General features: G+C 38.9%; 1 protein-coding gene across 1 annotated transcript in view; it reads right to left on the bottom strand.

Moving 5' to 3' along the window:
* CACUL1 (CDK2 associated cullin domain 1) overlaps positions 1–26,419 on the bottom strand; it is a 68,240-nt gene that overhangs the window by 28,684 nt on the left and 13,137 nt on the right. The window contains 2 exon segments of the mRNA NM_001266943.1: positions 16,791–16,893; positions 17,786–17,912. Of these exon segments, the coding sequence (NP_001253872.1) occupies positions 16,791–16,893; positions 17,786–17,912 (230 nt within the window).

The raw sequence follows: 26,419 nt of genomic DNA on the forward strand, positions 1-26,419 counted from the left end.
TTGGGTGGCTGCAGCAGCACCCAGTGTGCTCACCCAACTCAGAAGAGGCAAAGCTCCTGCTTGTCCCTAGCTCCTGCCGGGTCCATGGAGCGTGTAGCCCCACCCGTGCCACCTCCCTACCACAGCGGCGTGATGGCAGTAGCCACTCCAGATGGACCGCCACCAACATCACTATTACTCCAAACTTGGTCCAATTTTTCGTAACAGATCTAGATTCCCTGAGTTTTGCAATATAGCTGTGTGAGAATATTTTTAAAACAATGAGTAATGCATTCATCTGGTTGAAAATTCAAATGAGTTCAAATGGGTTTAGAGTAAGTTTTCCTTTCATTCCTTCCTCCCTGAACCAACCAATACTTTTTATATCCTTCCAGAAGAACTTTATGCCTATACTAGAAAATAAATGTTCCATTTATAGCTCTTTACACACAAATGCTAAGGTATAATCACACACATCTGTACTTTCCCTAACAATGGATCTTGTAGTCAGTTTTATTCCAGTGGTTCTTGCTAACATTTTGGTCTCTGGAAACCTTTACACTCCTAAAAACAACTCAAGATTCCAAAAATCTGCTTTTTGTTTATATGCAGGTTGTATCTATGAGTATTTACCATAATAAAAATTAAAACTAGGTTCTAAAAATACAGATTATTTCATTCTAAAATGACAATAACAAACTCATCACCATCTTATTTTTATGAAAAATAACTATTTACCAAAACAAAATTTAGTAAGAGGCGTGTCACTGTTTTTACATTTTTGCAAGTCTCTTTAGAGCCTAGCTTAATAGAAGACAGCTGGATTCTCATATCTGCTTCTGCAATGGAATCAGTTGTGATGTGTTATTTTCTGAAACAGTCAATGAATTTGTTTTAGTCTATTCCATTAAAAGCCACTGGTCTATCTTCTACTTTGAATGGATCTTTTCCATATATACTTTATAACATCACACATTGGTCATTTGGAAAATACTGATTCTCTGAGTTATGTAGATCTTCCCAATGTTGATTTCATTAGACAATATCAAAAAATACATCTCTGATGAGACAGTATCAACACTTATCTCATCAGAAGTCTTTTTAAGTATTGGGAAGCTATCAAGGTCACAGTGGTAGATAAAAATTTTCCAAAATTTTAATTTTCACTTCAAAGCTCAAATTTCATTATTGGCAACAAATACTGTCAGTCATTTTCCTTGAAGTGACAATCTTAGTTCACTAATTTCTGAGAAAATGTCTGTCAAATGCCAAAGTCTAACCATAGTCTGTCAGCCATTTTTCAAGTGAAAATAGTGTTCTATGGGGAAAGGCAGGGTTAGTTCAAAATTCATACAATCACACAAGCACTTTTTCTCAAAACCGCCATTGTACTCTGGTATGCAGTGTCCCATTTCTTTACATAAAATATTTTTTAAAGTATAAAGTCAGAATTTAATAAAATTAATAATTTTCTCTGTTTCATCTGGGACATTCTTAATGAAAACAGCTTCCTCCCCCTCACAAGCATGTGGAAATGAAGATTCATGCTAAGGCACCAGCATCTATCCATCATTATTCATAGACCCCTCCGAAAGGCTTCTGGGGACCCTCCAAGGTCCTCAAAACACACACACTAAGAAGAATATCTATTTCTGTAAGATGCTTGAATGTACTATTTATTTAATCAGATGTCATACTGATAGCTTGGTGCTAATCCTTTGTTACCAGATTGTTGCACTGAGTAACTTCATATAGATGTTACAGACAATAATTTCAAAACAACTTTTAAATTAAAAAAGGTAGAACTAGATAATAGTCTTATGCATAATTATATAAAAAATAATTTCAGTGTCTAGTTTAAATAGTCAAACACCACTGTGAAATACGCTAAAAATATATACATATACATACATGGTCCTAGTGTGAAAAATGCCTTACAGCAAGAAGGGAAAAGACAGATTTGATATACATACCACACCTTCACAGAAGGCAAGGGGAAAGAAAGCTTGTCATCTTTAATTTTCAAAGCTAAACAAGAAAGGTTGGTTGGTCAGTCACCCTAATCTGATGTATAGTAATAATTTTAGAAGAGGATGATTTGTTTAAACAATTTTACTAGTCAACAGACTTAAATATACTATCATGTGGGTCAGTACTGCCCAAAGGAACTTTCTTTGATGATGAGAATGTTCTGTATCTGCACTGTTCAATATGGTAACCACTGGCCACGTGTGGTTATTGATCCTTGGAATGTGTTTAATTAAACTAAGGAACCAAATATTTACTTCATTTTAATTGTAATAGTCATACATGACTGACTGGACAATGCAGATGTAAAATACAAACGAGTTCTACAATTTCATATTTATATCCCTCCTCCTCTGCCTACCCCCATCCTCGTCCCCATCCAACCAAAATGAAACATGAAAAAAATTAAGAATATGTGCTTTTATCTTCACAAAAGCATTCTGGTTGTCTTCAAATAAATAAGTGACTTTTGCATGCTGGAATGAAGTAGACAGGAAGAAGGGGAGGAAGAGAAGGCCCTAATAAACATGACAAAACATGTATCTTTGTGGAAGTAATATATGTTCCTTGAAATTTTTAAAAATTTAAAATGCAACTATACAAAAATAACCACTACCAACATTGGTAGAAAATTATTACCATTTTGGTCCCTTTGTTCTTTTTTTTTCTTCCTGTGTGCATGTGTCTGTTTCTAAACAACTATGGCTTATTTTGTAACCTGATTTTATTTTTATTTTTTTTAGAGACGGAGTCTCGCTCTGTCGCCCAGGCTGGAGTACAGTGGCACGATCTCGGCTCACTGCAAGCTTCACCTCCCAGGTTCACGCCATTCTCCTGCCTCAGCCTCCCGAGTACCTGGGACTACAGGCGCCTGCCACCATACCTGGCTAATTTTTTTGTATTTTTTTTTTTTTAGTAGAGACGGGGTTTCACTGTGTTAGCTGGGATGGTGATCCGCCTGCCTCGGCCTCCCAAAGTGCTGGGATTACAGGCGTGACCCACCGTGCACAGCCTGTAACCTGATTTTATCGCCCAGCTATAGATCATCACCATCTCTCCCAGGTCAAATTTCTTTCTATAACCTAATTTTAACAACTGTTTGGACACATCATTGTCTATTTCATCAGTTCCTTGTCACTGGATATTTAGGCAATGCTTTGCTGTTTATGTTATCCAGGTCTGCATGGATACTTCTAATCCAGACCAGCACTCTAGCTGTGCAAATGTATGAGCAGCATCAGCAACAACATAATCTTACTCTTTTTTTTTTTGGAGACAGAGTCTCACTCTGTGGCCCAGGCTGGAGTGCAGTGGGGTGATCTCGGCTCACCACAAGCTCCGCCTCCTGGGTTCTCGCCATTCTCCTGCCTCAGCCTCCTGGGTAGCTGGGACTACAGGTGCCCGCCATCACACCCGGCTAATTTTTTGTATTTTTAGTAGAGACGGTGTTTCACCATGTTAGCCAGGATGGTCTCGATCCCCAGACCTCATGATCCGCCCGCCTCGGCCTCCTAAAGTGCTGGGATTACAGGCATGAGCCACCGCGCCCAGCCCACAATCTTACTGCACTCCCTGCTTAAGAGAGAGACTAGGTTCAGGAACAATGATACATTTCCATAGGCCAATGGACCTCAAAGAATGCTTCTCTCCGAATCACTTGAAGGGACTGGTAATGATGCAGATTCCTTTGCCACACTCCAAAGTCTTGATGCAGAAACTTTCCGGAGGTGTGTATTTTTAGTGAGAACTTCAGGGAAGTCTACACAGCTGGCCCACCTGTTAAGCATTTAGGAACCTCTACATCTTAAGCCTCTTCCAAGAAATGAGAGGAGCTCTACAGGAAGGAAGTCTGCAGGATTCAAGAGAAAACTGAGCAGTAATCACCCATGTAACACAGGCATTTACTGCAGGACAATTTAGCTGCAAACTGCACTGAAATCAGTAAAAATAGGATACACTAACATTTTAACATTATTGTTAGACTATAGGTAAATTTTTCTCTTAAAAGTTAACGGCTTCTTGACCAGTATCAAATTCAGGGAGTATAAAGTTATTAAAATACAACTCAAGTTCCACCTCAGCTTAGAAAGCAGAAAGCTGTGAAAGAACATCACTCCCGTTCTTATGATAAGAAAAAGCTGGTTAACCAAAATAATCATAATTTTTTGAGCTCATCAGACACCTAAGGTGTCTTTAACTTACACTTGCAATGTCCAACTAGGTGAGAAGAATTTCAGAGCGACAAGCTCCTCTAAAGAACATAAAGGACAGATGGACTATTTCTCTGTTGGTGATGGTAGTCATAAAAGCATGTAAGCAAACAACAGAAACTGTAATGAATCATTAAAGGCCAAGTGTGAACTAACAGTGCAGAATCCCTGGGAGCTTCAACACAAGGGCAGTCAGCGCCTCCTCTCCAACTCTTTTCCATGGGTTTCCACTGGGTCATCAAGAGAAGGACTGGGGGCAGGGAAAGAAATCCGAGAGGCCATCCTCCATGACAAGATGTGCCGGGCTTAGTAAGACTTGAGGATGAAGCAGGAATACCTAAAGAAGCCGATGAACACATCATGGGGTCCCCCCTGACAAAAAAGATGGTGATTAACTGCCAATGGAAGACATGAACAAAAACTGCCTGCGCCCTAGAACCTACCCAGATTCAAAGGAAAGCCATTTACTGAAGGGAAGGGGTAAGAAACCCTGCACCCTGCTGACCCTTCTTTGACCTTAGGCAAAAACTATCTACCACTGGAAGACAGGCAGGTGATCCTCCAGCCCTGCTGACAAAGGTCAAGCAACCATTTTCAGGATGGTAGAAAATCCACTCATGCCCAGGTTTCCACACTATTATGAAGCAAAAATACACTGCTGCTGATGGAAGCGCAAGAAACTTGCTTACTCCCAAGGTTCCCCAAAGACACAAGGTAAAATGTGGTTGCCACAGGGTGTGTGCCAGGCAGGACAAGGGAGGGGAGAGTGGGGGAGGGAACTCACCTGCACACTAGACCAGAGATCAACAAACTAGAGCCTGTGGGCCAAATCTTGTCTACCCCCCACTTTTATTAAGTACAGTTATTTTGGAACACAGCAATGCTCCTTCATTATGTAATCTGTGTGGCTGCTGTCATTTGCACCAGCAGAGCTGAACGCAGGAGCTGGACAAAGACCACACGGCCCGTGAAGATATTTACTATCTGACCCTTAACTGAACAAGCTGACAACCCCTCACCTGACAAGACGTAAGGGCTATCCGCAACTGGGGTGGGGAGAAGGTGTATGGGAACACTGAGAAAGCCCCACCTCCGAGGCTTAGGGGCACAGGGACTACCTATGACTGAGGCAGGAGCAAGAAAACAAAACAAAACAAATTCCCAAACAAAAACCCACACACGCAAACCTGCCCTGCACTCCCACCCCAAGCCGCGTACCAAGTAACAGCAGCTAGGGGAAGCTGGGAGAGGGACAATAGAGCAAAGACAGACATCCCCCTACCCCTCCCAGTGAGACAGGGCCTGGTAGGAGCTGAGGGCAGGAGCAAAGCACTGAAAACACTCCTGAATCACATAAAGAACAGGGTAGCCACAGTCCACCACTAGAGAAACATGAAGCCTAAAGCAACAAGAAAACTCAAACTATCAACTACTGACAAGATTAACTCAACTCCTCATACTGACAGAAGAGAGCCATGCCCATTTCGTTTTTTTTGTTTGTTTGTTTGTTTTGAGACGGAGTCTCGCTCTGTCACCCAGCCTAAAGTGCAGTGGTGCGATCTCTGCTCACTGCAAGCTCCGCCTCCCGGGTTCAAGCCATTCTCCTGCCTCAACCTCCTGAGTAGCTGGGACTAAGGTGCCTGCCACCACGCCCAGCTAAGTTTTTCTATTTTTTTTTTTAGTAGAGATGGGGTTTCACTGTATTAGCCAGGATGGTCTCAATCTCCTGACCTCATGATCTGCCCGCCTCGGCCTCCCAAAGTGCTGGGATTACAGGTGTGAGCCACCGCGCCCAGCCGAGGCATACCCATTTCCAAACAGAAACTGTTCTTTTTAAGCTAAACTGGTTCTTTTTATTTTAATAGTTCTAAGCTAAACTGTTCTTTTTATATACAATGTCCAACATTCAATAAAAAACTAAGACCAAAAGAGCAAAAACACAGCCCACTGTCAAGAATTAAACATTCAACATGCACAGACACAGAGAGGGCCCACATGAAGGAGCTATCATACAGACACTTTAAAATAACTATGATTAATATATGCAATGACCTAGTAGAAAAGGCAGATAACATGCACAAAAAGATGGGAGAATTTCAGCAGGGAAATGGAAACTATTTTTAAAAGAGTCAAATGGAAATGTTCAAAATTCTCAAATAGTTTATTCAAAGTCCTTTAACATTTATTCCTAAATAAGTACAATTTTAGCAGTTTTGTATCCCATACAAATGCACCTGGATGCCATCTCAAGGATCCTTAATACTATTTTCTCAATCAAATTGGGAATTTTTCTAAAAATCTGCCTTTAGATGACTATAGCAAAAACTACTAATGGGTAATATGCTTTTAGTCTAGCTTATTCCATGACTTTCCAGAGCAATACGATATACTACCACGGACAGCTGTGTCAAGGCTCTAGAAGCAACAGCTGTTACATACTGGAAGCTGACAAAGGTGCTTCATAAAAACGGAATTTCTTGGCCAAGCACGGTGGCCACACCTGTAATCCCAGCACTTTGGGAAGCCAAGGCAGGCAGATCACCTGAGGTCAGGAGTTCAAGACCAGCCTGACCAACATGGAGAAACCCCGTCTCTACTAAAACTACAAAATTAGCCGGGAGTGGTGGCACATGCCTGTAATACCAGCTACTCGGGGGGCCAAGGCAGGAGAATCGCTTGAATCTGGGAGGCGGAGGTTGCGGTGAGCGGAGACGGCGCCATTGCACTCCAGCCTGGGCAATAAGAGCGAAACTCCGTCTCAAAAAAAAAAAAAAAAAAAAAGGAATTTCTTTCCAAATATACAAATACATCTGACACTCCATTCTCATTCTTGCTGTGCAGATATTTCCATATTAGAATAATATCCAAAAAATAGTGATATAGAAGGTAATGATCTTCAGGAGCTATTTAAGAGCTCTTACGTATCAGACACTTCTCATATAAACTATAAGCATGGTTTTCAATTGAAAGCTACAATAAAGTCAACTGAATCTAAGAAGATATTTCTCTTTTCACTTAGATCTTTTACTTCGCAACGTTAACTGCTACTATCATTATATGAAATTTTTTTCATGATTTATTTCTAAAATAACACTTCCTTCATTTTCCAAATACTATTTGGACTTAATAAACTGAATTAAATCCGGCTTCTGTGATCCTGGGTTCATTTAGCTTATCTACATGAAACAATCTGTATTCTAATCCTAGCTTTTAAAGTAACTAGCTAGGTGACACTGAGCAGCTATAAAAGGTTCAAGTATTACTAAATGGAGAAATATTCAAAGAAGCCAGATAAAGCTAGGCTGACTTCTCCCTTCCCCACACACTTTATCTCTATGTAACACTTAGCAAACACTAACTTACTTACAGTACTTACACCTATTTGCTATTATTTTGGAAAGGAAACCTTTTTCCTTATCTTTTCTAACTTAAGTTACACAGTTCAGTCTCAAAGACAGTATATTTTAAAAAGAATACAATCCATAATTGTACTCTGTACACCATGATAATAAACAAATGCAAATAGCTATTATTTATGTGATTTTACTCTCCTCATTTTCCAAGTTCGGGATGATGTTCCACCTGGAACAAATACATGCCTCTAGTAATGTCAGTGGTAAAGCCAGCGTATGTTTTTGTAACCAACTTATACCAAGTACTTTTTACTGGATCTCTATTTTGGGCCTGGTATTATGTTAAGTCCTATGAAAGCACATGAAAATGCAAACAAAATCCTTGCTTTCAAAGGAAGACAGTAAACTTATTAGAATCATGGTCTGAATGAGAGTCTATCAAATGATCGAGGGTTAGGGCATCTCCCTGGCAAATTCTTGGGTTTGCCACAACAACTGCTTTAAGTTCTAGTAGAGATGAAAAAAACAGATTTCCACATAACTTAGAAACATTTTCAGTAGAACACACATGTAAAGGGCTATTTACCAGTTGCAATGATATTTATTTTATTTGAAACCTATGAAGATATCAATTTTCTTATTATCTAAAATCTTACTTTAGCAAGGAACAAATAGAGTATGTGGGGGAGGAAAGTTTTCTTAGAATACACTTTGTAATACAAGAGATTTAGAAATTAAAACCTTTAAAACACATAAAAAATTTCAAAAGACCATACACAAGATAACTAGTTGAGTTATGCTGCCACCCACTGGACAAAAAATAAATAGCAAAGCAATCCTTGCTCTCATTTTAACCACCAAGGGATTTTAACCACTCAGTTTATTGGCAATCTGGCAGTAAAGATTTTATATGCAAATTGGAGTCTACAAATAGTGAATCAAAGTTAAGTACTGTTGGCTGATTACGGTTTAGTTTCTATGAATTTCCATTATTAATTTATTTGACAGTCAACTTATTTTGCTTAAAACCAACATATAGTTAGACATCAATATTACTCTAATTTTATTAAAATGGTTTAAATGTAATCAGTTAACTTACTTTTAATTAAAAGTTAAATATTTAAACTACTATAAATTCAACCTTATTTGAGATAAAAACTACATTTCCCAGCACCTTTGTCTCTGTGGTCTCTCCCCAATAGGACCCTGAATGTAGGTTAGTAGTATCTGCACTAATCCTCCCATTTGAATGTTACCATCCTGGCCTAGGAACCAAATCTCTGTGTCAACACTGTTTACTGGGGCTAACGTACAGTGTGAGTTCCAAAGCACTGACAAAAGAACTGTTAATGGGTCACTGAGTACAAAACTACTATATCAAAATGTCAGAATATTTTTATTTGGTGAAAATATACTCTCTTTTACTCTTTTAGATAACACATTAGCATACACAATAAATGTATCGACACTAATTGAGGAGAAAATGCCTCACAATTGTTTCAATGGATTCTGGATTCAGAAATACACATAGAAAAAATGAAATGAGGAAGTGTCATTTAAGACAGTTTTAAAAGATTATATATCCATCTATCCATTACAGTAGTCCCCCACCTTATCCAGTTTCCCTTTCTGAGATTTAAGTTACCCAGTCAACCACAGTCTGAAAATATTAAACAGAAAACTCCAGAAACAAACAATTCTTTTTTTTTTTTTTCTTGAGACAGAGTTTCGCTCGTCACCCAGGCTAGAGTGCAATGGTGCGATCTCGGCTCACTGCAACCTCCGCCTCCCAGGTTCAAGCGATTCTCCTGTCTCAGCCTCCTAAGTAGCTGGGACTACAGGCGCCTGCCACCACACCCGGCTAATTTTGTATTTTTTTTTTTAGTAGAGATGGGGTTTCTCCACGTTTCTCAGGCTGGTCTCGATCTCCCGACCTCAGGTAATCTGCCCGCCTTGGCCTCCCAAAGTGTTGGGATTACACGTGTGAGCCACTGCACCTAGCCACAATTCTTAAGTTTTAAACTGCATGGTCTTCTGAGTAACATGATGAAATCTTACACCATCCAGCTCCATCCCACCTGAGATATCTATCAGCACTTTGTCCAGCATATCCACACTGTTGACACTATCCGTCAGTCCCTCAGCCATCTCAGTTATTAGTTCAACTGTCACGATTATCACAGCACATGCTCAAACAACACTTACTTTACTTAATAATGACTCCAAAGAGCAAGAGAAATGATGTTGGCAATTCAGATATGCCAAAGAGAAGCTGTAAGTGCTTCCTTTAAATGAAAAGGTGAAAGTTCTCAACTTCATAATAGGAGGAAGAACTCTACTCCAGAGGTGGGGCTTGGGTATCAGGACCAAACGGAGGACAAGCTAAAAACAGGTCAGGGCAGAAGCACCTCCCCATAAGACATGCCCACCAGTGTGCCATGTCAGTTGACCACTGCCATGGCAACACCCAGAAGTTACCACCCATTTCCATGGCAACAACCCAACCCAGAAGTTACCACCCTCCCCCTCGTTCTAGAAATCTCTGCATACTGCCCTTAATTTGCAATAGTTAAAAGTGGGTATGAGTGCAGAACTGCCTCTGAGCTGCTACTCTAGACACACTGTCCACGGGGTATCCCTGCTCCACAAGGAACAGTACCAGTCTGAAATTGTCTTCTTTTTTTTAATGCAGCACTTAGTCTTTAACATTTCATATAATAATAGACATGTTGAAGTTTTATTATCCTACTCTTTTTCTATTTATCTCATCTGTTCTCTGTGCTTTTTAAAAATCCTTTCTTGATTTATTTTAAAATTATTCCATTTTTTTCTCCTCTATGTCTTGTTAACTATGTTCTTTTACTACAGACTGCATCCTTGCCTTATCATAGTCTAAAAGAAAGTAGTGTTTTACCATTTCCCGAACAATGCAAGCGTTTCAGAACATTTTAAACCTTCACTCCCCACACTTCAACCTTACACATTATTGGTGCGAGTTTTGATTTTATATATATATATTCTTATACCCTAGAAGACGTTATCATTATTATTGATCTACACTTGCATATTTATGTTTTCCCTTCTTCATTCCTATGTGAATCTTCAAGTTTTCATCTGGAAACATTTTCTTTCTACCTGAAAAACACTTTTATTTCTTTAAGAAACTATTGGTGATGAATTCTCCCAATTCTTGCCTAAAAACGTACTTCACAATTTCGCCTGGTTTGATGATCGCCTCATCTCCTACTGTGACTAGTTATTTCGGATTAAGTGTCAGATTCTGCTTATGAAAAACTATAGAAACAATTTGATGCCTAGGATAATGGTATCTCTCCAGAATTTACTTTTGCTACTAGTAAGCTTAATCGAGGCTCTAGCAAATCAAGACCATCTTTTTTTTCTTTTTTTTATTGGAGATGGTGTCTCGCTCTGTCGCCCAGGCTGGAGTGCAGTGGCGCGATCTCGGCTCACTGCAACCTCTGCCTCCGGGGTTCAAGCAATTCTCTGTCTCAGCCTTCTGAGTAGCTGGGATTACAGGCGCCCACCACCACGACCAGCTAATTTTTTTGTATTTTTAGTAGGGACAGGGTTTCACCATCTTGGCCAGGTTGGTCTTTAACTCCTGATCTTGTGATCCGCCCTCCTTGGCCTCCCAAAGTGCTAGGATTACAGACATAAGCCACCGTGCCTGGACAAATCAAGACCATCTTAATCCAATCAGGAATCAGGCTTTAGAGATTAAGAAGGCTAGTTTTTTTTTTTTATTATTCTTGCTACTCCTGGGATGTGGTACTTCAGGTTTAATGGGCCTTACACTCCAATTTATTACCCAACCCCCACAAGTGAGTCAAAGCTCTATTAAATTTCTCAGCTCATTAGCCTCCTTTTCCAGAATAAACAGGTGACCCCAGTAGATAAATGGCTCAAATGTTAGGTTCCTCTCTCTGAGTTTCCTTCTTCTCTTAGATCCTGGCGCTATAATTCACTTTTTTTGTTAGTTCTGTGGTCTAATTTTTGTAATTGCTCTCAGCGGGGGGACGGTCCACACTATCTAGTCTTACCAATTTTATGTCCACCAATAATAGAGTCATACTTAAATATGATACATTAGCGTTACCACTAGGAACCCCTGCAACCAATAAAACCACTCAGTTTTTTTACACTGACCAAAAAATCAGCTGTGTTTACTTAATTAAGGAAAGCAGTAAATAGTATTTTAGATTTTTGAACAAGAAAGTATATCCATCAAATTAGAGTTTTTAGATTGTTCAGCCAAAAGAAGAGACTGCAGGAAGACAACCAATTAAAAAAATACTCCACTAGTGCAGGCATGAGCCAATGATGACGTGGAAGAGGAAGACAACAACGGGAATGAAAGAGGACAGAGCAAGAGATATTATAGTATTCCATCCACCTTAAGCACCCAGAAATACGAGAGAAAAAGCTAAGAGGAATATGAAATATCAAGCCTCAGAAAGAAACTAATTTGAATGAAGAGGAATTTAGATTTGGACCTCAGTATGAGGTATCTGTAAGATGAAATTCAAATCCAACAGGCAAGTGTAGGTCCTAGTCTGAGGGTCCTGGTCCAGGTCTCTCACCAAAAATATGGTAATTTCTAAATGTTTCCATAGAATTTTCCAAAACTATTCAGAATATTATTTACTGAATTGGTAAACCAATTTACTCTCTATAGTCATCTATTTCCATTCACTGATATAGGAAAATACCAGAATTGGAAATTTACATTTTGACGTTCTAGAGATACAGAAAAATAAAAATAAAAATAAAATTTCATTATCACATTTAAAAAAAGAACAGCCGGGAGTGGCGGCCCATGCCTGTAATCACAGCACTTTGGGAGGCCAAGGCAGGATGATCACTTGAGTCCAGAAGTTGAACACCAGCCTGGGCAACATGGTAAAACCCCACCTCTACAAGAAACACAAAAATTAGCCAGGCATGGAGGTGCACGCCTGTAGTCCCAGCTATTTGGGAGTGCTGAGGCCAGAGGATCATTTGAGCCCAGGAGGTCAAGGCTGCAGTGAGTCAGGATTACACCACTGCACTCCAGTCTAGGTAACAGACTGAGACACTATCTGACAAATAAATAAATAAATAAGAAGAGGGGAGTTAGTAAGGACAAGAGAAGAGCATGGTTTAAAAACATTAAAGCAAAATATACTGTCACAATTTCAAATAATCCAGCAGTAAGTTAACATGTATAGATATACACATAGTGAAATATAATAGTAAGGAGAATACTAAGGGGACTTAGCTATTTGTTTTATTAGTTTAACAGCAACAACAAAAAAAAACTTTTTAAAGTGCCTGAAGTAGAAATGTCATTATTTCCAAAATGAAAGAAATGTGTTCAAAAAAAAAAAAGAGGCAGCAAGTTAGATTATGCTGTCACGTAAAAAACATTTACATTCAACAAATTATTCTAAAATCTCTAAAAACCATGTTCTCTAGTTTTGAAGTCATCACTAAAAATAACTGGAGAATATGGGAACATTATTTTATATACTCTTCAACCTCCCCAACAGGATATGCTTTGGGATAAAAATAAATAAATCCCTCTGACATATAAACTATACAAACCCACAGCTATTTTAAGATGCCCTTGACTGAGGCTGACACCCTCTAGGTCCAAATCATTGATTTACCAACTCCAGCACTAAATTTCTGATTATCTGTCAAATGCAACTCCTCCCACACACTTGTTTTGGCTCATAACAACAATATTTCATTATGAAAACCAGAGCTGCAAACAAAATGCTCCATCCAAATAAAATGTTTCTGGCTCATAAAGCCTGGCACAGTCTCCTGATCTGTCCCCCATGAAAACTGCCTTAAGGTCTCTATAAAATAAAGATTACATCAGGCCACACACATCACACTGAACAAATAAATAAAATGCCCACAAATCTAAAGAGCATAGGAGTAGCGGTCATCTGAAGCTAATTATGCTACTCTTTCCATTAGCACAGCTCATATTTAGTTACTCAGCATTCAGCCAAAACACATTTGCTGAGTTGTAATTGTGGCAGACACTAAGGATAAAAAGACAAACAAGACAGAGTCCATCCCCGTCAAGGGAGGGCCTGTGAAGCAGCCAGATAGGGAAGCAGAAACAATAACACAATCACTGCCCTAATAGAGTTCTTATTGCTGAGCTGCTATGGATCCACAGAAGAAATGCCAATAGTCTGTTCTGTTTAAAGAGGAGTGCAGGAGTTCCAGGAAGGCTTTACATAGATGGACACAAATGAGTTTAAGCCTGAGAAAAGAATGAAGAAGCATTTGCCAGGCAGGAAGCAGAAGAAAAAAATACCTTACACTTTAGTGTAAAGAACTAGATATTTTAGTAAATCTACTTCCTTTTAATGTCGAGAAAATACCTTACACCTTAGTGTGAAGGAACAAGATATTTTAGTAAATCTACTTCATTTCAGTGTCAAGAAAATGTATAAGATGATATATATTAGCATGTTTAATAAAGAGGCAAACACACAAATGCTGAGTGACAGAGCTGAAAACAGAGCCCCGGATCCCCATGTTTTAAACTACTCCCCACTGCTATTTAATAATGGTTACAGACTTTATAATCTTATAAAAGGAATCACTTTGAAGCTAGACTTTTCATAAGAGCATATTGCTGAACTCAAAGTGGGACATGTATTGATTCTAAAAACAAACTAAATATTACCCCTTTTAAAAACATTAACATCAGGCTGGGCACAGTGGTTCACACCTGTAATCCTAGCACTTTGGGAGGCTGAGGTTGGCAGATCGCTTGAGTCCAGGAGTTTGAGGCCAGCATGAGCAGCATGGCAAAACCCCATCTCTAAGGCAAGAAACACAAAGATTTTGCCAGACATGGTGGCACATACCTGTAGTGTCAGCTACGGGGGAGGCTGATCACCTGAGCCCAGGGAGGTGAAAGCTGCGGTAAGCCATGACTGTGCCACTGCACTCCAGCCCGGGAGACAGAGTGAGACCCCATCTCAAAAAAACTAAAAAAACACTAACATCAAAAGAAATATCACCCTGACTTACGTTTTAATCATTAATAAGAATCATTCCTATATTAATATAAGACTAAAAATTATTTAGTTCATAATAGTCTGTATTAGTAGGGTGAGGGAAAATAGACACTGTGATACACACAGAACTGATGAGAATGCAACTTGATACAACTTCTGTGAACCACAATATGGACTTAGTAAACGACATTACTTACAAGACTGACTATTCACTTCAGCACTGTTAGTAATAGCCAAAGACTGGAAGTAACCTAAATATTCATCAATCAAAAACTAGTTAAGGTATATCAATAAAGTATGGCAGTTGAGATAAGCATTTACTTCAGCAAAACACTTGAGAAATGATGATGAACCTGACTAGGGTACTGGCAAGTGAACAGAAGTGGACAGAGTCCACAGCGAGACCAGAAGTTCATAAATTGGATTCAGGTGGGAATTCAGGTAGATGGTGGAGTGAAGAATTAGAAAGCAAATCACTCAAAAGCTATAAAGCATAGACCTAGGGTTTCATCAACAATTTATACACAATGCCTAGGCACTAAATATATGTGTTAAATGAATAAAAATGTTATAGTTGGCGGCAAAAATATGAAGAAAGAAATTTATACTAACAACGAGAAAAGTATACATTTGACTATGACAAAACACAGCTCTATCATTTGAAAAAGAAAACAAAATGCTACTTAGTACAACAACTGTTTGGGGGAAAAAAGACAAAAAAGACTAAACTGTCTCAGACCACAAGTTGTGAAGAACAATATTCAAAGCCCAAAGCCCAACCCAGCATATGCTATAAACTGTGGTTATTTCAAAACTGCTGGGGTGCTTCCTAATTGTGGTGTAGACCCTGGTAATCTATCGCTGAGTGACTTTTCTTTTTTTTTTTTTTTTTTTGAGACGGAGTCTCACGCTGTTGCCCAGGCTGGAGTGCAGTGGCGCGATCTCGGCTCACTGCAAGCTCCGCCTCCCAGGTTCCCGCCATTCTCCTGCCTCAGCCTCCTGAGTAGCTGGGACTACAGGCGCCCGCCACCGCGCCCGGCTAATTTTTTGTATTTTTAGTAGAGACGGGGTTTCACTGTGGTCTCAATCTCCTGACCTTGTGATCCCCCCGCCTCGGCCTCCCAAAGTGCTGGGATTACAGGCTTGAGCCACCGCGCCCGGCCCTTTTTTTTTTTTTTTTTGAGACGGAGTCTCACTCTGTCGCCAGGCTGGAGTGCAGTGACGCAATCTCGGCTAACTGCGACCTCTGCCTCCTGGTTTCAAGCGATTCCCCTGCCTCAGCCTCCTGAGTAGCTGGGACTACAGGAGTGTGCAACCACGCCCAGCTAATTTTTTTGTATTTTAGTAGAGACGGGGTTTCACCATGTTGGCCAGGATGGTCTCCATCTCCTGATTTTGTGATCTGCCCGTCTCGGCCTCCCAAAGTGCTGGGATTGCTGAGCGATTTTTCTAGACATTGTTCTACTTCCATACCAAAAGCAAAGTGAGATCAAGCCCTGGTATAAAGATTATTTGGTTGGTGCAAAAGTAACGGAGGTTTCTGTCATTATTTTCAATGGCAAAAACCACAATTACTTTTGCACCAACTTAATAATACCTGATCTTCAAGCACTGAAGGTTTACTGAAGTGGGGAGGGGGAGGATCAAGCTAAGTGCTCCCTTAAACAGAAGACTTTCTGCAACCTGCCCCAGACTTTAGAGCTGAGATGATGCCTATTTACAGGAGGTTTATCAATAAAGTGTTTACTTCAGTTGTTCATATTGAAAGGCATTATAAATTAGCAGGCAAACCACTCTTCGAAGATGATAATACGAGTTCCAAAAAAAGTTAAAACATACACATATTTTGTTTTGTATCATAAAAGTCACCAAATATTGACATTAACTGAAAAACATAAGGTTTTAAACAAAAGAAATGTTGACATGGTAATCAATGGAATCAGTTAAGTTCTGAAATATATTTAATCCAAAAATTTCCACAATTTATACCAAATTTTCAAATTAATAATCTATTCCAAAAATTACATGATTTGATCAACATTCATCTAGAAAACATTTATAAATTTATATCATAATCAAATTAACAAGCTTCCAAATGTGTATTAGACAAGCTAACTGCAACCAGTCAGGAAAACCCAAGGAAGCAAAAATCAATACAATCAGTTCTTTACCTGCAGCTCCTTCGAGACTCTCTCTAAGTGATTAGTTATCTTTTTAATCAGATCACTATACATCTGTTCCGAGTGCTGCTGGCATACACATTTATACACACAACTGTAAAACAAACAAAAACCCCCACAAACCAAGTTAATCATAAAGCACTTAACTCAGACCAAGTTTTTAAAGCACACTTTTGATATATAGCCACAGATCCAATAATTCACACCTTCAAAAAGTAACCAATCACAACTTTTAAATAAAAAATTCATCCTCCCCCATCAGTGTTCGGATGGAAAAGATAGTACCATCTGCTGTCAATATGCTCTTCTAAGTAGTGTATTACACATTTAATCAGTACTAGATAATCTAACATTAGGTGAGAATCTAAGGTCTGAATATGATAACTACTTATAAACCAGGTTCTCTCTCTCTTTAAATGAATGTCAAAATAAGGAAGAGAGAGTGATTGATAATCAGTAAAGAGAGGTTTCTAACTCACGGAAGTGTTTGCAATACAACGTCTTTGTACATCAGCTGTGTGGAACAACATACTTGCCACTTCCTCCTTTCACTGTGCTGATCTCATATCCCACCCCACTTCCTAATTTGCTGCTTCCATTTACCAAAAGCTGGGAAACAAAATAACCGAAGAGAGTTAGAACTGCATGTCAATAAACACCAACAGATTAAACTAAGGTCTCCCTCTGAGACTAAAAATACAATTTTTATGCCAGATACTTCAGTCATTCTTGCTTTTATTGCTGACTTCCACAGTGTCTGCATTATGTATGGTGGAGGTGGCAGGCTTACTCTGTCATAATTTGAAAACCACTTTTCAATCAAAAAGTATAAACCAAACTCTCCAATCCGTAAGCGTGGAATACATAAAACACTCACAGAGCCTCATCTTTCGTTTTCTACATTACATATTTGTGTGCAGAATAATTCAAGTGCCCTGAACCTCGGTACACCCTTTCAAACCAAAGCAAATTAAATCTTGACTTACCTGTATATCTGTTCATAGGATATGGGGATATAGTCACCAGGACTCTGAGTTAAAAGTTGATCTATGGCACCATCCAATTTTGGCCAGTATGTGCTCTTATAATCTTCAATAGTTATAACATTCATTACTAAAAGTAAAAAGTAAAATAAATATTACTACATGCTATATGTGCAGCAAACACAAATCACAGCCATTTTGCACTCTCAAATTCCTCTCACTTACTCTTCTGCTTTTACACTGACACTCTATCACCTGACTCTCCTATTTCAATTAAAAACAAAAAAAGCAACCTGGTCAAGGATGTTAAGCAGCCATTAATCATGAGTTTAAGAGGAATTAGTATGAACCTGTCCATCTTTAAAAATAACAACCCAACAAGCAAGCATCACTGGTTTCCTTCTGGGTTTCCTGTAAGCCTCTGTCATCAGCGGAGCAGTCTCAAACATGCTCTGACCCTCAGATACACAGTCAATTATGTGACAAAATGACCTATCAATGAACCACAGGAAAATTCAGAGAAACTGTGAACACCAACAATCAATCTTTGTAGACATCCTTGAGGAAATGTACCTAAGGACAGGACTATGAGGATTAAGGTCCAAATGCTGCAGTCACAAAGAGGTTGCTGGAAAACTTGCTGAGATTTACAATACCACCAGCACCTCTTCATCATTACTACAGCTCCAACTCAGGCTGCTACTATCTTCAACTGGATAAGCCCAACAGAAAAGAAGTCAGTGAACTGGCACCCTGTGCTGAGGCTTACTTCACTCCTACAGACAGGCTCTTACTCCCACACTACAGGTTTCACAAAGCATTTGTACAGTGGATCCTAACAGCTTTGAAATCCAGGTAACAGTTGCTTCACGGCACTGAAATGTTAATATTTTAAAAAGAGCTACCAGAAGAACCTACCTATATTCTGTGTCATGAACCACAGTTACCTCAGGAGTAACAACGAGACCAGGTATTTCATTATTTTACCAGACTAGGAAGCAGAGAGGTTAAGTGACTCAAGAACACAAGACTCATTACTGTCAGAGATACCAGGTAAAACAAAGCCTTCCCAGCGTCTTTTTATCACATTATCGATTTCCACACCTTCGTCATCCAGGTTCCAGATTTTTTTCGATGTACCATCTATATCACTTTTGTTCAATACTTTCTTTAAATCGATTCACTTCTGTTATTTAATTTTATTTCATAGGACATCTGAGGAATGAACTACTGAGGAATGTTCACAAAACAGCATGGCATAATCTTAAATGCATTTTGCTAAGTCAAAGAAGCCAGACCCAAGGGCTACATAGTCTAAGAGTCCCACTTACATGATACTACTAAAGGCAAAACCACAGGGAAGAAAACAGATCAGTGGTCGACAGGGGCTGGAAGGTGGGGAGAAGGATTATCTATAAAGCAGTAGCATGAAGGAATTGTTATGGCAATTAACTGTCTTGCATGGAACTGTGGTGGGGGATACACCACTTCACGCATTTGTCAACACCAACAGAACTATATATCAAATGACTATGCAAATTTTAAAAAAACCAACAAAGCTGTAGTGGTAAAGACAGAATGCAAAACACAACAAAACGAACCTAATTACAAATGAATCACATAACCCACACTGAAGGGAATGGTGAATAAAGGAGTGTTTTGACTAATGTAAAGCTAAAGACAAAAAGAATTGTACATGCATGTGCGCAAACATGCAGTAGGAAGAGGCCAGACCATGTAGGTCCTTATGGGCCATTGTAAAGACTTTGACTTTTACTCTAAGATGGAGGCCTCTCTGGAGGGTTTTGAGCAGAGGAGTGACATGATCTGGGTTAGGTTTTATATGGATCATTCCAGCAGCTGTGCTGAGAGTAAACTCAGTTTGGAGGCTATGAGCTGATATGGGATTGGGCCAGAGGGTGGCACTGAGGACAATAAGGAGAGGTCAGATTTTGAAGATATTTTAAAAATAGAGTCAACAAGATTCACTGATAGATTAGATGTGAGATGTGAAAGTAAGGTCAACAGTGGCTCCTCCAAAGCTTTTCGCTTGAGCACCGAAGGATGGGGTTGTCGTTTACTAAAATGAGGAAGACTGCACAAAAAGCTTAGCTGTCCAGGGGGCATAGCAGATACTGTTGGTGCCCCACCCACCCATTTACCCCATCCATACCCTAAAGCTACTTCTCTCAGTGTTTTGTCCAGCTGCCAGAGCTTGCTCTGCTTGCAGAAGGAGCAGGTAAGAAATTGTGGGCGAATTAACAACCCCAGAGCAGACTTCAACCAATGACTACTGAAGATTCAGTGTCATTACCCCAGTAGCTCCCTCTCCTTTTGGGTGAGATGACTCTCAGGCCCCTGTGCTACACTGACTCCCAGAGCTCCTCACTGGTACTAAACTCCAGCTGTCTGCAGTGGTGACTTTACCTTACCGGCTTCCTTACCTTCCCTGTCTCACTTCCCCAATCCCCCTAGAGCTGCTTCCCAGCGTCACCCTCTTGCACTTGATACTGAAAAGTGTTACACACTAGCTCTAGAATATGACCTTTGTATTTCTGTAATCCTTAGGATTCAAAAAAACTGAAAAAGAAATTACATTCTATGTGATTCTGAGTTAGAGAATCCCTTATCAGTGTACCACCTAAACCACATGAAATAACTCTCTACACCAAAAGTTGAGAGTTGAAGCTTAGATAACATGCTCAAAAAGAAAACTACGAGTAGTAATGCCAGTAATTAATATACCAATCTCCTGGGCTCCTAAAATGCTTAGTTCAATAAACCACATGCTATGGCTCCATCTGGGAGCACTCCTACTTCTCAAGCACAGGCTTCGCACTTTCGCAAATCACCAAGTCAAAGATATGAAGAAACGGGGAAAAAGAAACCAAAATGTAAAGTCCTGTAGTTCTAAGTACAAAATGGGGACTCACTACAGAAACAGTGACTGCTGATGCTTTTACATATCTTTGAAAAGAGACTTTAAAACCAAATTGAAAAAGGCATGTGTCACAGTAGAGAATCTAAAACCCTATTTCCACACATTAAAAACAAAAGCTGTTTCTATTTCCACACATATTATTATATACAATACATATCTATGTTACCTGAATAACTAATAGAAAGCCAATTCAGTGACCTTACATGCTAGCTAACATTTCTTCCCAGGAAGGTTCTTCATAACAATCTGCAGTGAACACTTAAAATGACAATGCAGGAAACTTTAAGATACTTATTTACTTGCTTATCTCAACCCAATCCTTGGTTTAAAAAACAAAAACTCCTAGCTATTTGTTCAGTTTAACATCTGACACATACAGTCTCAGAGTGTGTGTGTAATCTTGAACTTAAAAACTAGATCCTTATATTAGAGATATGTAATTACTTTCAACTTTGCCCACAGAAAAGTTTACACTGACCAAAAGAAAGAGAAGGCCAGATGCGATGGCTCATGTCTGTAATCCCAGCAGTTTGGGAGGCCGAGCCGAGAGCAACGACTGTGCCCAGAAGTTCAAGACTACACTGGGCAATATGGTGAGACCTCACCTCTACAAAAATTTAATTAAAAAAAAAATTAGCTGAGCGTGGTGACGCATGCCTGTGGTCTCAGCTACTCGGGAGGCTGAGGTGGGAGGATCTTTTAAGCCCAAAGACCAAGGTTGCAGCAAGCCATGTTCACTCACACCCCTGTACTCAGTCTGGGCAACAAAGCAAGACTGTCTCAAAAATGAAACAAAACACAAAAGAGTAGCCAAAATTCATGCTATGTGTAGAAGACAGCTGATTTACTACTTTAAAATGGGAATGCTAAGATCAGAGCAGCATGATGAGATCTTAGGAGATCTGCAGGGCTGCCTATTTAGACAATACTTTTCAACTTTTTATTTCTTGATTTCTATAGTTCAGTATTAAGCCTGTTATTAGAAAATACATAAGCAAAAGGAGGAAATAAAAAATCACTCATAATCTCACCACCAGTATATTGTGGCTGTGCCAGTGTATTGTGCCAGTCTTTTCAATGTATATTATATGTGGCTAAAGAGTATATACAGACATCCAATGAACTAAAGAATTCCTTGAATTTTACTTTTTAGATAATTAACTAAATTCCTTTTCTGTATGTAATGAGCATTATCAGCAAGTAAGAGCCAAAATGAAAGTATGAAATCTAAACAAAATTAAGTTACCACTAAATTACTAAATTTCATCTAGGTTAGATTTTCAGCTTGAAAATAATGAACTACTTTTTAAGCTATTTAAAGAAGGCACTACAGGCACAAACACCTACAAGAGCCATGCTAATAACATAAACAAGTAAAGCAGGCCTGGTGCAAGAATAACAAAAGTGGTGAGGGCTTTATTGAACAGCAGAATGTGTGTTGCCCTCTAGAGGCACTGAAGTTCAAGAAATTTTAAAACACTTACTAAAAAAAATGTAAAAACATCATGCCACAAGGCTTAAACCTAGAAACACATATTTATAAAATAACAAGCTCACACAGTCTAAATTCCACTGAGAAAGTAGTTTAACTGACCTTTACTAAGATAAAATGAAACCAAGTCTAAAACATATGGAATAGCTGGAACCTTCATTCAGGAAATATTATCGGGTTGCTGATAAACAGGAAACCATTAGAGGTCTATAATTCATACCAGGCAGGAATAAATATGTTCAACTCTTACACTTTTTTAATCCAAATAAGTTGACATATTATTTATTGTCAATCTCCCTCAAACTAGACGTAAGCCCCATGGAGAAGGAATTCACTGCTAGAACCCCAACTCTAAACAGGATATGACACCTGGTAGGTACTCAATAACATCTGTAAAGCGAATTAACTTAGTGAGGCAAAATAAATGCTGAACAGAAAAACAGTACAAGATATACTGCTTATTAGCTGTTTTGGAATTAAAGCTTAAATCACATGTGATTTCACACAGGCTAAAGCAAACCAGGTTAGCCCTACTATATAATCCTTTTAAGGTTTGTTTGTTTGTTTTATAAGGGAAGAATAAATTCAGAAATTATAGTAAGCATTATGAATTCATACTTGGTCTACTGTAGAGACTGATCATTACTTTCTATCAGTGCTTCCAAAGTGTAGATCCAGAGCAGCAGCAGCAGCATCACCTGGAAACTTGCTGCAAATGCAGACGGTCAGGCCCCAACACAGATCTGCTGTATCAGAAATTCTAGGGGTGGGTGGAACCCACGAAGCTGTTTAACAAGCCCTCCAGATAATTCTTAACGCCTGTTAAAGTCTGAAAAACATTCTAATGCTTCAGCAGCTTAGGACAGCCAGGGTTCACTTAGGTGTTCCTCTTTCCTCAATTGCTAATATATGGTTTGCCTGTTCTCAACAACTTGAATTGAAGAGTCAAATAAAGGTGTGAATATATCAAACAAAATGTTAAAAAGGTAGCTAGGAACTGTCTTCCTACCAAAGATTCACTAAAACTCTTCCATATCCTTTCTCCCCACCAAAAGTCACCTTCATTTTGAACAGAATCTTTAAGAATGTAGTAATTGCAATTATAAAATAAATAATTAAGCCAAATTTAAAAGGCTAAATTATAAATGACTTTTTAGATTAATTATAATTAACTGCAACTAGATAATCAGAACGGACAAGGAGAAAAGAGCCCTTTGTTACCTATTTAACTCCAGCTAGTTAATGTATGCTATCTAAAAGAAAAATAGGACTTTTTGTCACTAGATTATGCTTATCTGTCAATAACAATCCAATAAATCTGGCTGAATGTTCCAGCAAAATGTTCTGCTCCCTCCAGCACAGGGGGACGACTGAATTCTTCCAAGATTCGGACTCAGAGCAGTTGAAGGCCAAGAACATAACCTGAGGAATGGAAGGGAAGCCCTTGTAGATACAGGAGAGGAATGGTCATAAAAAGTGTAAGAAGTAAAAATCATACAGAAATATTTTTAAACAGAAAAAACTTTATCAGGATAAGAAAATATTTTTGTATAGTTGTACTGTGTTTATGTTTTAAGCTAAGTGTTATTACAGAGGAGCCAAAAAGTTTAAAACTTAAAAGGTTTATAAAGTAAAAAAGTTACAGGAAGCTAAGGTTGATTTATTATTATTATTATTATTATTATTATTATTATTATTATATTTTTTGAGACAGCTTCTCTCACTCTGTCGCCCAGGCTGGAGTACAGTGGCGCAATCTCAGCTCACTGCAACCTCTGCCTCTGGGGCTCAAGTGATCCTCCCACCTCAACCTCCAGAGTAGCTGGGACTACAGGAAAGTGCCACCACACCCAGCTAATTTCTGTTTTTTTTTTTTTTTTTTTTTTGATAGAGATGAGGTTTTGCCATGTTCCCCAGGGTGGTCTCAAACTCCTGCACTCAAGTGATCTGCCTGCCTCAACCTCCCAAAGTGCTGGGATGACAGACGTGAGCTATAGCATCTGGCCAGAGCAATTTTTACATAAATTTAGTAAAACCTAAGTGTACAGTGTTTTTAAAAAGTCTAGAGCAATATACAGAAAGGGCTTCACATTCACTCATCCCACTCACCCACACAACTTCCAGTCTTGCAAGCTCCAATCATGATAGGTGCCATATATAAGTGTACCATTTTTTTACCTTTTATACCATGTTTTTACTGTACCTTTTCTATGTTTAAATATACAAACACCATTATGTTACAGTTGCATACAGTATTCAGCACAGTAGCATGCTGTACATATCGTACAGGTTTATAGCCTAAAAGCGATAGACTATATCCTATATAGCCTAAAGTTGTAGTGGGCTATACTACCTAGGTTTGTGTAAGTATACCCCATGATGTTCCCACAGTATGCAAAATCGCCTAACAAAACAATTCTCAGAATGTATCCCTGTTGTTAAGCAAAGCATAACTGTACTTTATCCTTTTCCTTATTAGGAGGGGAAAAAAACTTGTACCGTCTACTCAGGTATATTTTGATTTGCCAGTACAAGAGGGCAGCAATTGTTTCTAAAGTAAGTTAAAGCCTTTTGAAAGTTGTGTGCTTCAGGTATTTGTTTGGGAAGTTTCTAAGCTTTAGGGTTTATGGTTTATATAATTCAGTTTAAACACTATGGACAATTTAAAATGTCTACTGTGATCAAGAGTTAGTCACTCCTCATTGTATGGTTACATTCACGTAAACAACCAGATGACACTGATGTCTTATTTTCATTTCATCTAAGTTCCCATTAACATACTCTTTAAGGGTTCTGTGCCCCCCACCCCATAACAAGACAACATTTTGGTCCAGATAAGCCTTGTAACATACAAGCTGTATAAAACCTCCTTTGCCTTGCTTCAAATGAAGTGCCTCGTCCCCCAAAACACTGTAAAACTTGTAAAGCAAACACACGGTTACCGTTTTACTGCTTAGAAATCTACACAATTTTCAATTAGAGGAAATGTAATAAAATACTAGAAACTTCCTTCATCACTACTATCTAAAAAAAAAAAAAAAAAAAAAAGGCCTAGCTGTTGTAGCCTACCAGCAGATTGAGATCTATGTTCCTTTAGAATAGTTACTGTACAACACTGGTTCTACCATTACAACATCCATAGGAGCCTGTGACACAGTTCCTAAAATGGACATGTTACGACATACATACACATACAAAAAGTTCAAGAGCTATCAAGACATCCAATTTGGCTCCAACTCCACCTAATCCAAAATCTCATAAAATTCAAAGTACTCAAAATTCAAAACAGAAAAGTATTTGCCCAACTGAGATTACATAGGTGTAAACTATGCTAATTGCAGGTTTACCACAGTTTTAAAATTTAATGGTGTCTTCCAAGATTTAAGTAAGTCAATCTCTCTTTGGCATTAAAAGCCCAGTAGAGTCTGAACCTTGAAGCAGTAGCCTGAGGCAGGTGCTGAGGTGGACACCAATGGTGGATAAACAAACCTTGCCCTGTAGGCCCCTGAAAAGGTCAGGACTTGAAGACGGAATACTATGAAAAGGCATTTTTGGAAATGGGTGGCAGATGCAGTAGAAAAGTTTGCAGACTAAACAGTAAAAAGAAAAGAGGAGGATTATTCTGTGGAGAAACTGAGAGACAAAGGGTTAGGACTCTGAGACCTAGAAACATGCGGGTCAGGACTGTGAGGGAATGAGAAGCACAGAGCTGGCAGATTAAGCAGAAATCAGCATAAGAAATGCTCAAACATCTAGCCCCACTCCTTTCATTCCAGAATGCTATGTGCCAGGAAAAAGATGCTTTGCTTCCCCCTCCACCTATCCACTCTGCCATTCTCTCAGAGTGGAAGATCCTTCTCTAGAGAAACTAAACAGTCCCAGAGAAAAGACATTCACATACTAGTATTTGGCAGTTCCTCAACAAAATAGCAGCCCTGCATTCAATCAGCCTAACAAACACGAAGCCCAACACTTCAACCTGACAAGGCTCATTATAAACACAGAGCTAGCAATTATCTTTTTTCACTTTTAAATATGAATAGACAACTAAGAATCACGAAAGATTTGTAGAAAGTCTCGGACAAGAGATCAAAACAAAATTTGAAAAGCTAAAAACAAAGATAATCCAGAGAATAGAACTTGTTTAAAAACTATAATTACTACATTCAGAAAGGTAAGATAAAAATTAAAAACCGTGTCATAA

Source organism: Macaca mulatta, chromosome 9, assembly GCF_049350105.2.
Source record: "Macaca mulatta isolate MMU2019108-1 chromosome 9, T2T-MMU8v2.0, whole genome shotgun sequence".
Classification (NCBI taxonomy): domain Eukaryota; kingdom Metazoa; phylum Chordata; class Mammalia; order Primates; family Cercopithecidae; genus Macaca; species Macaca mulatta.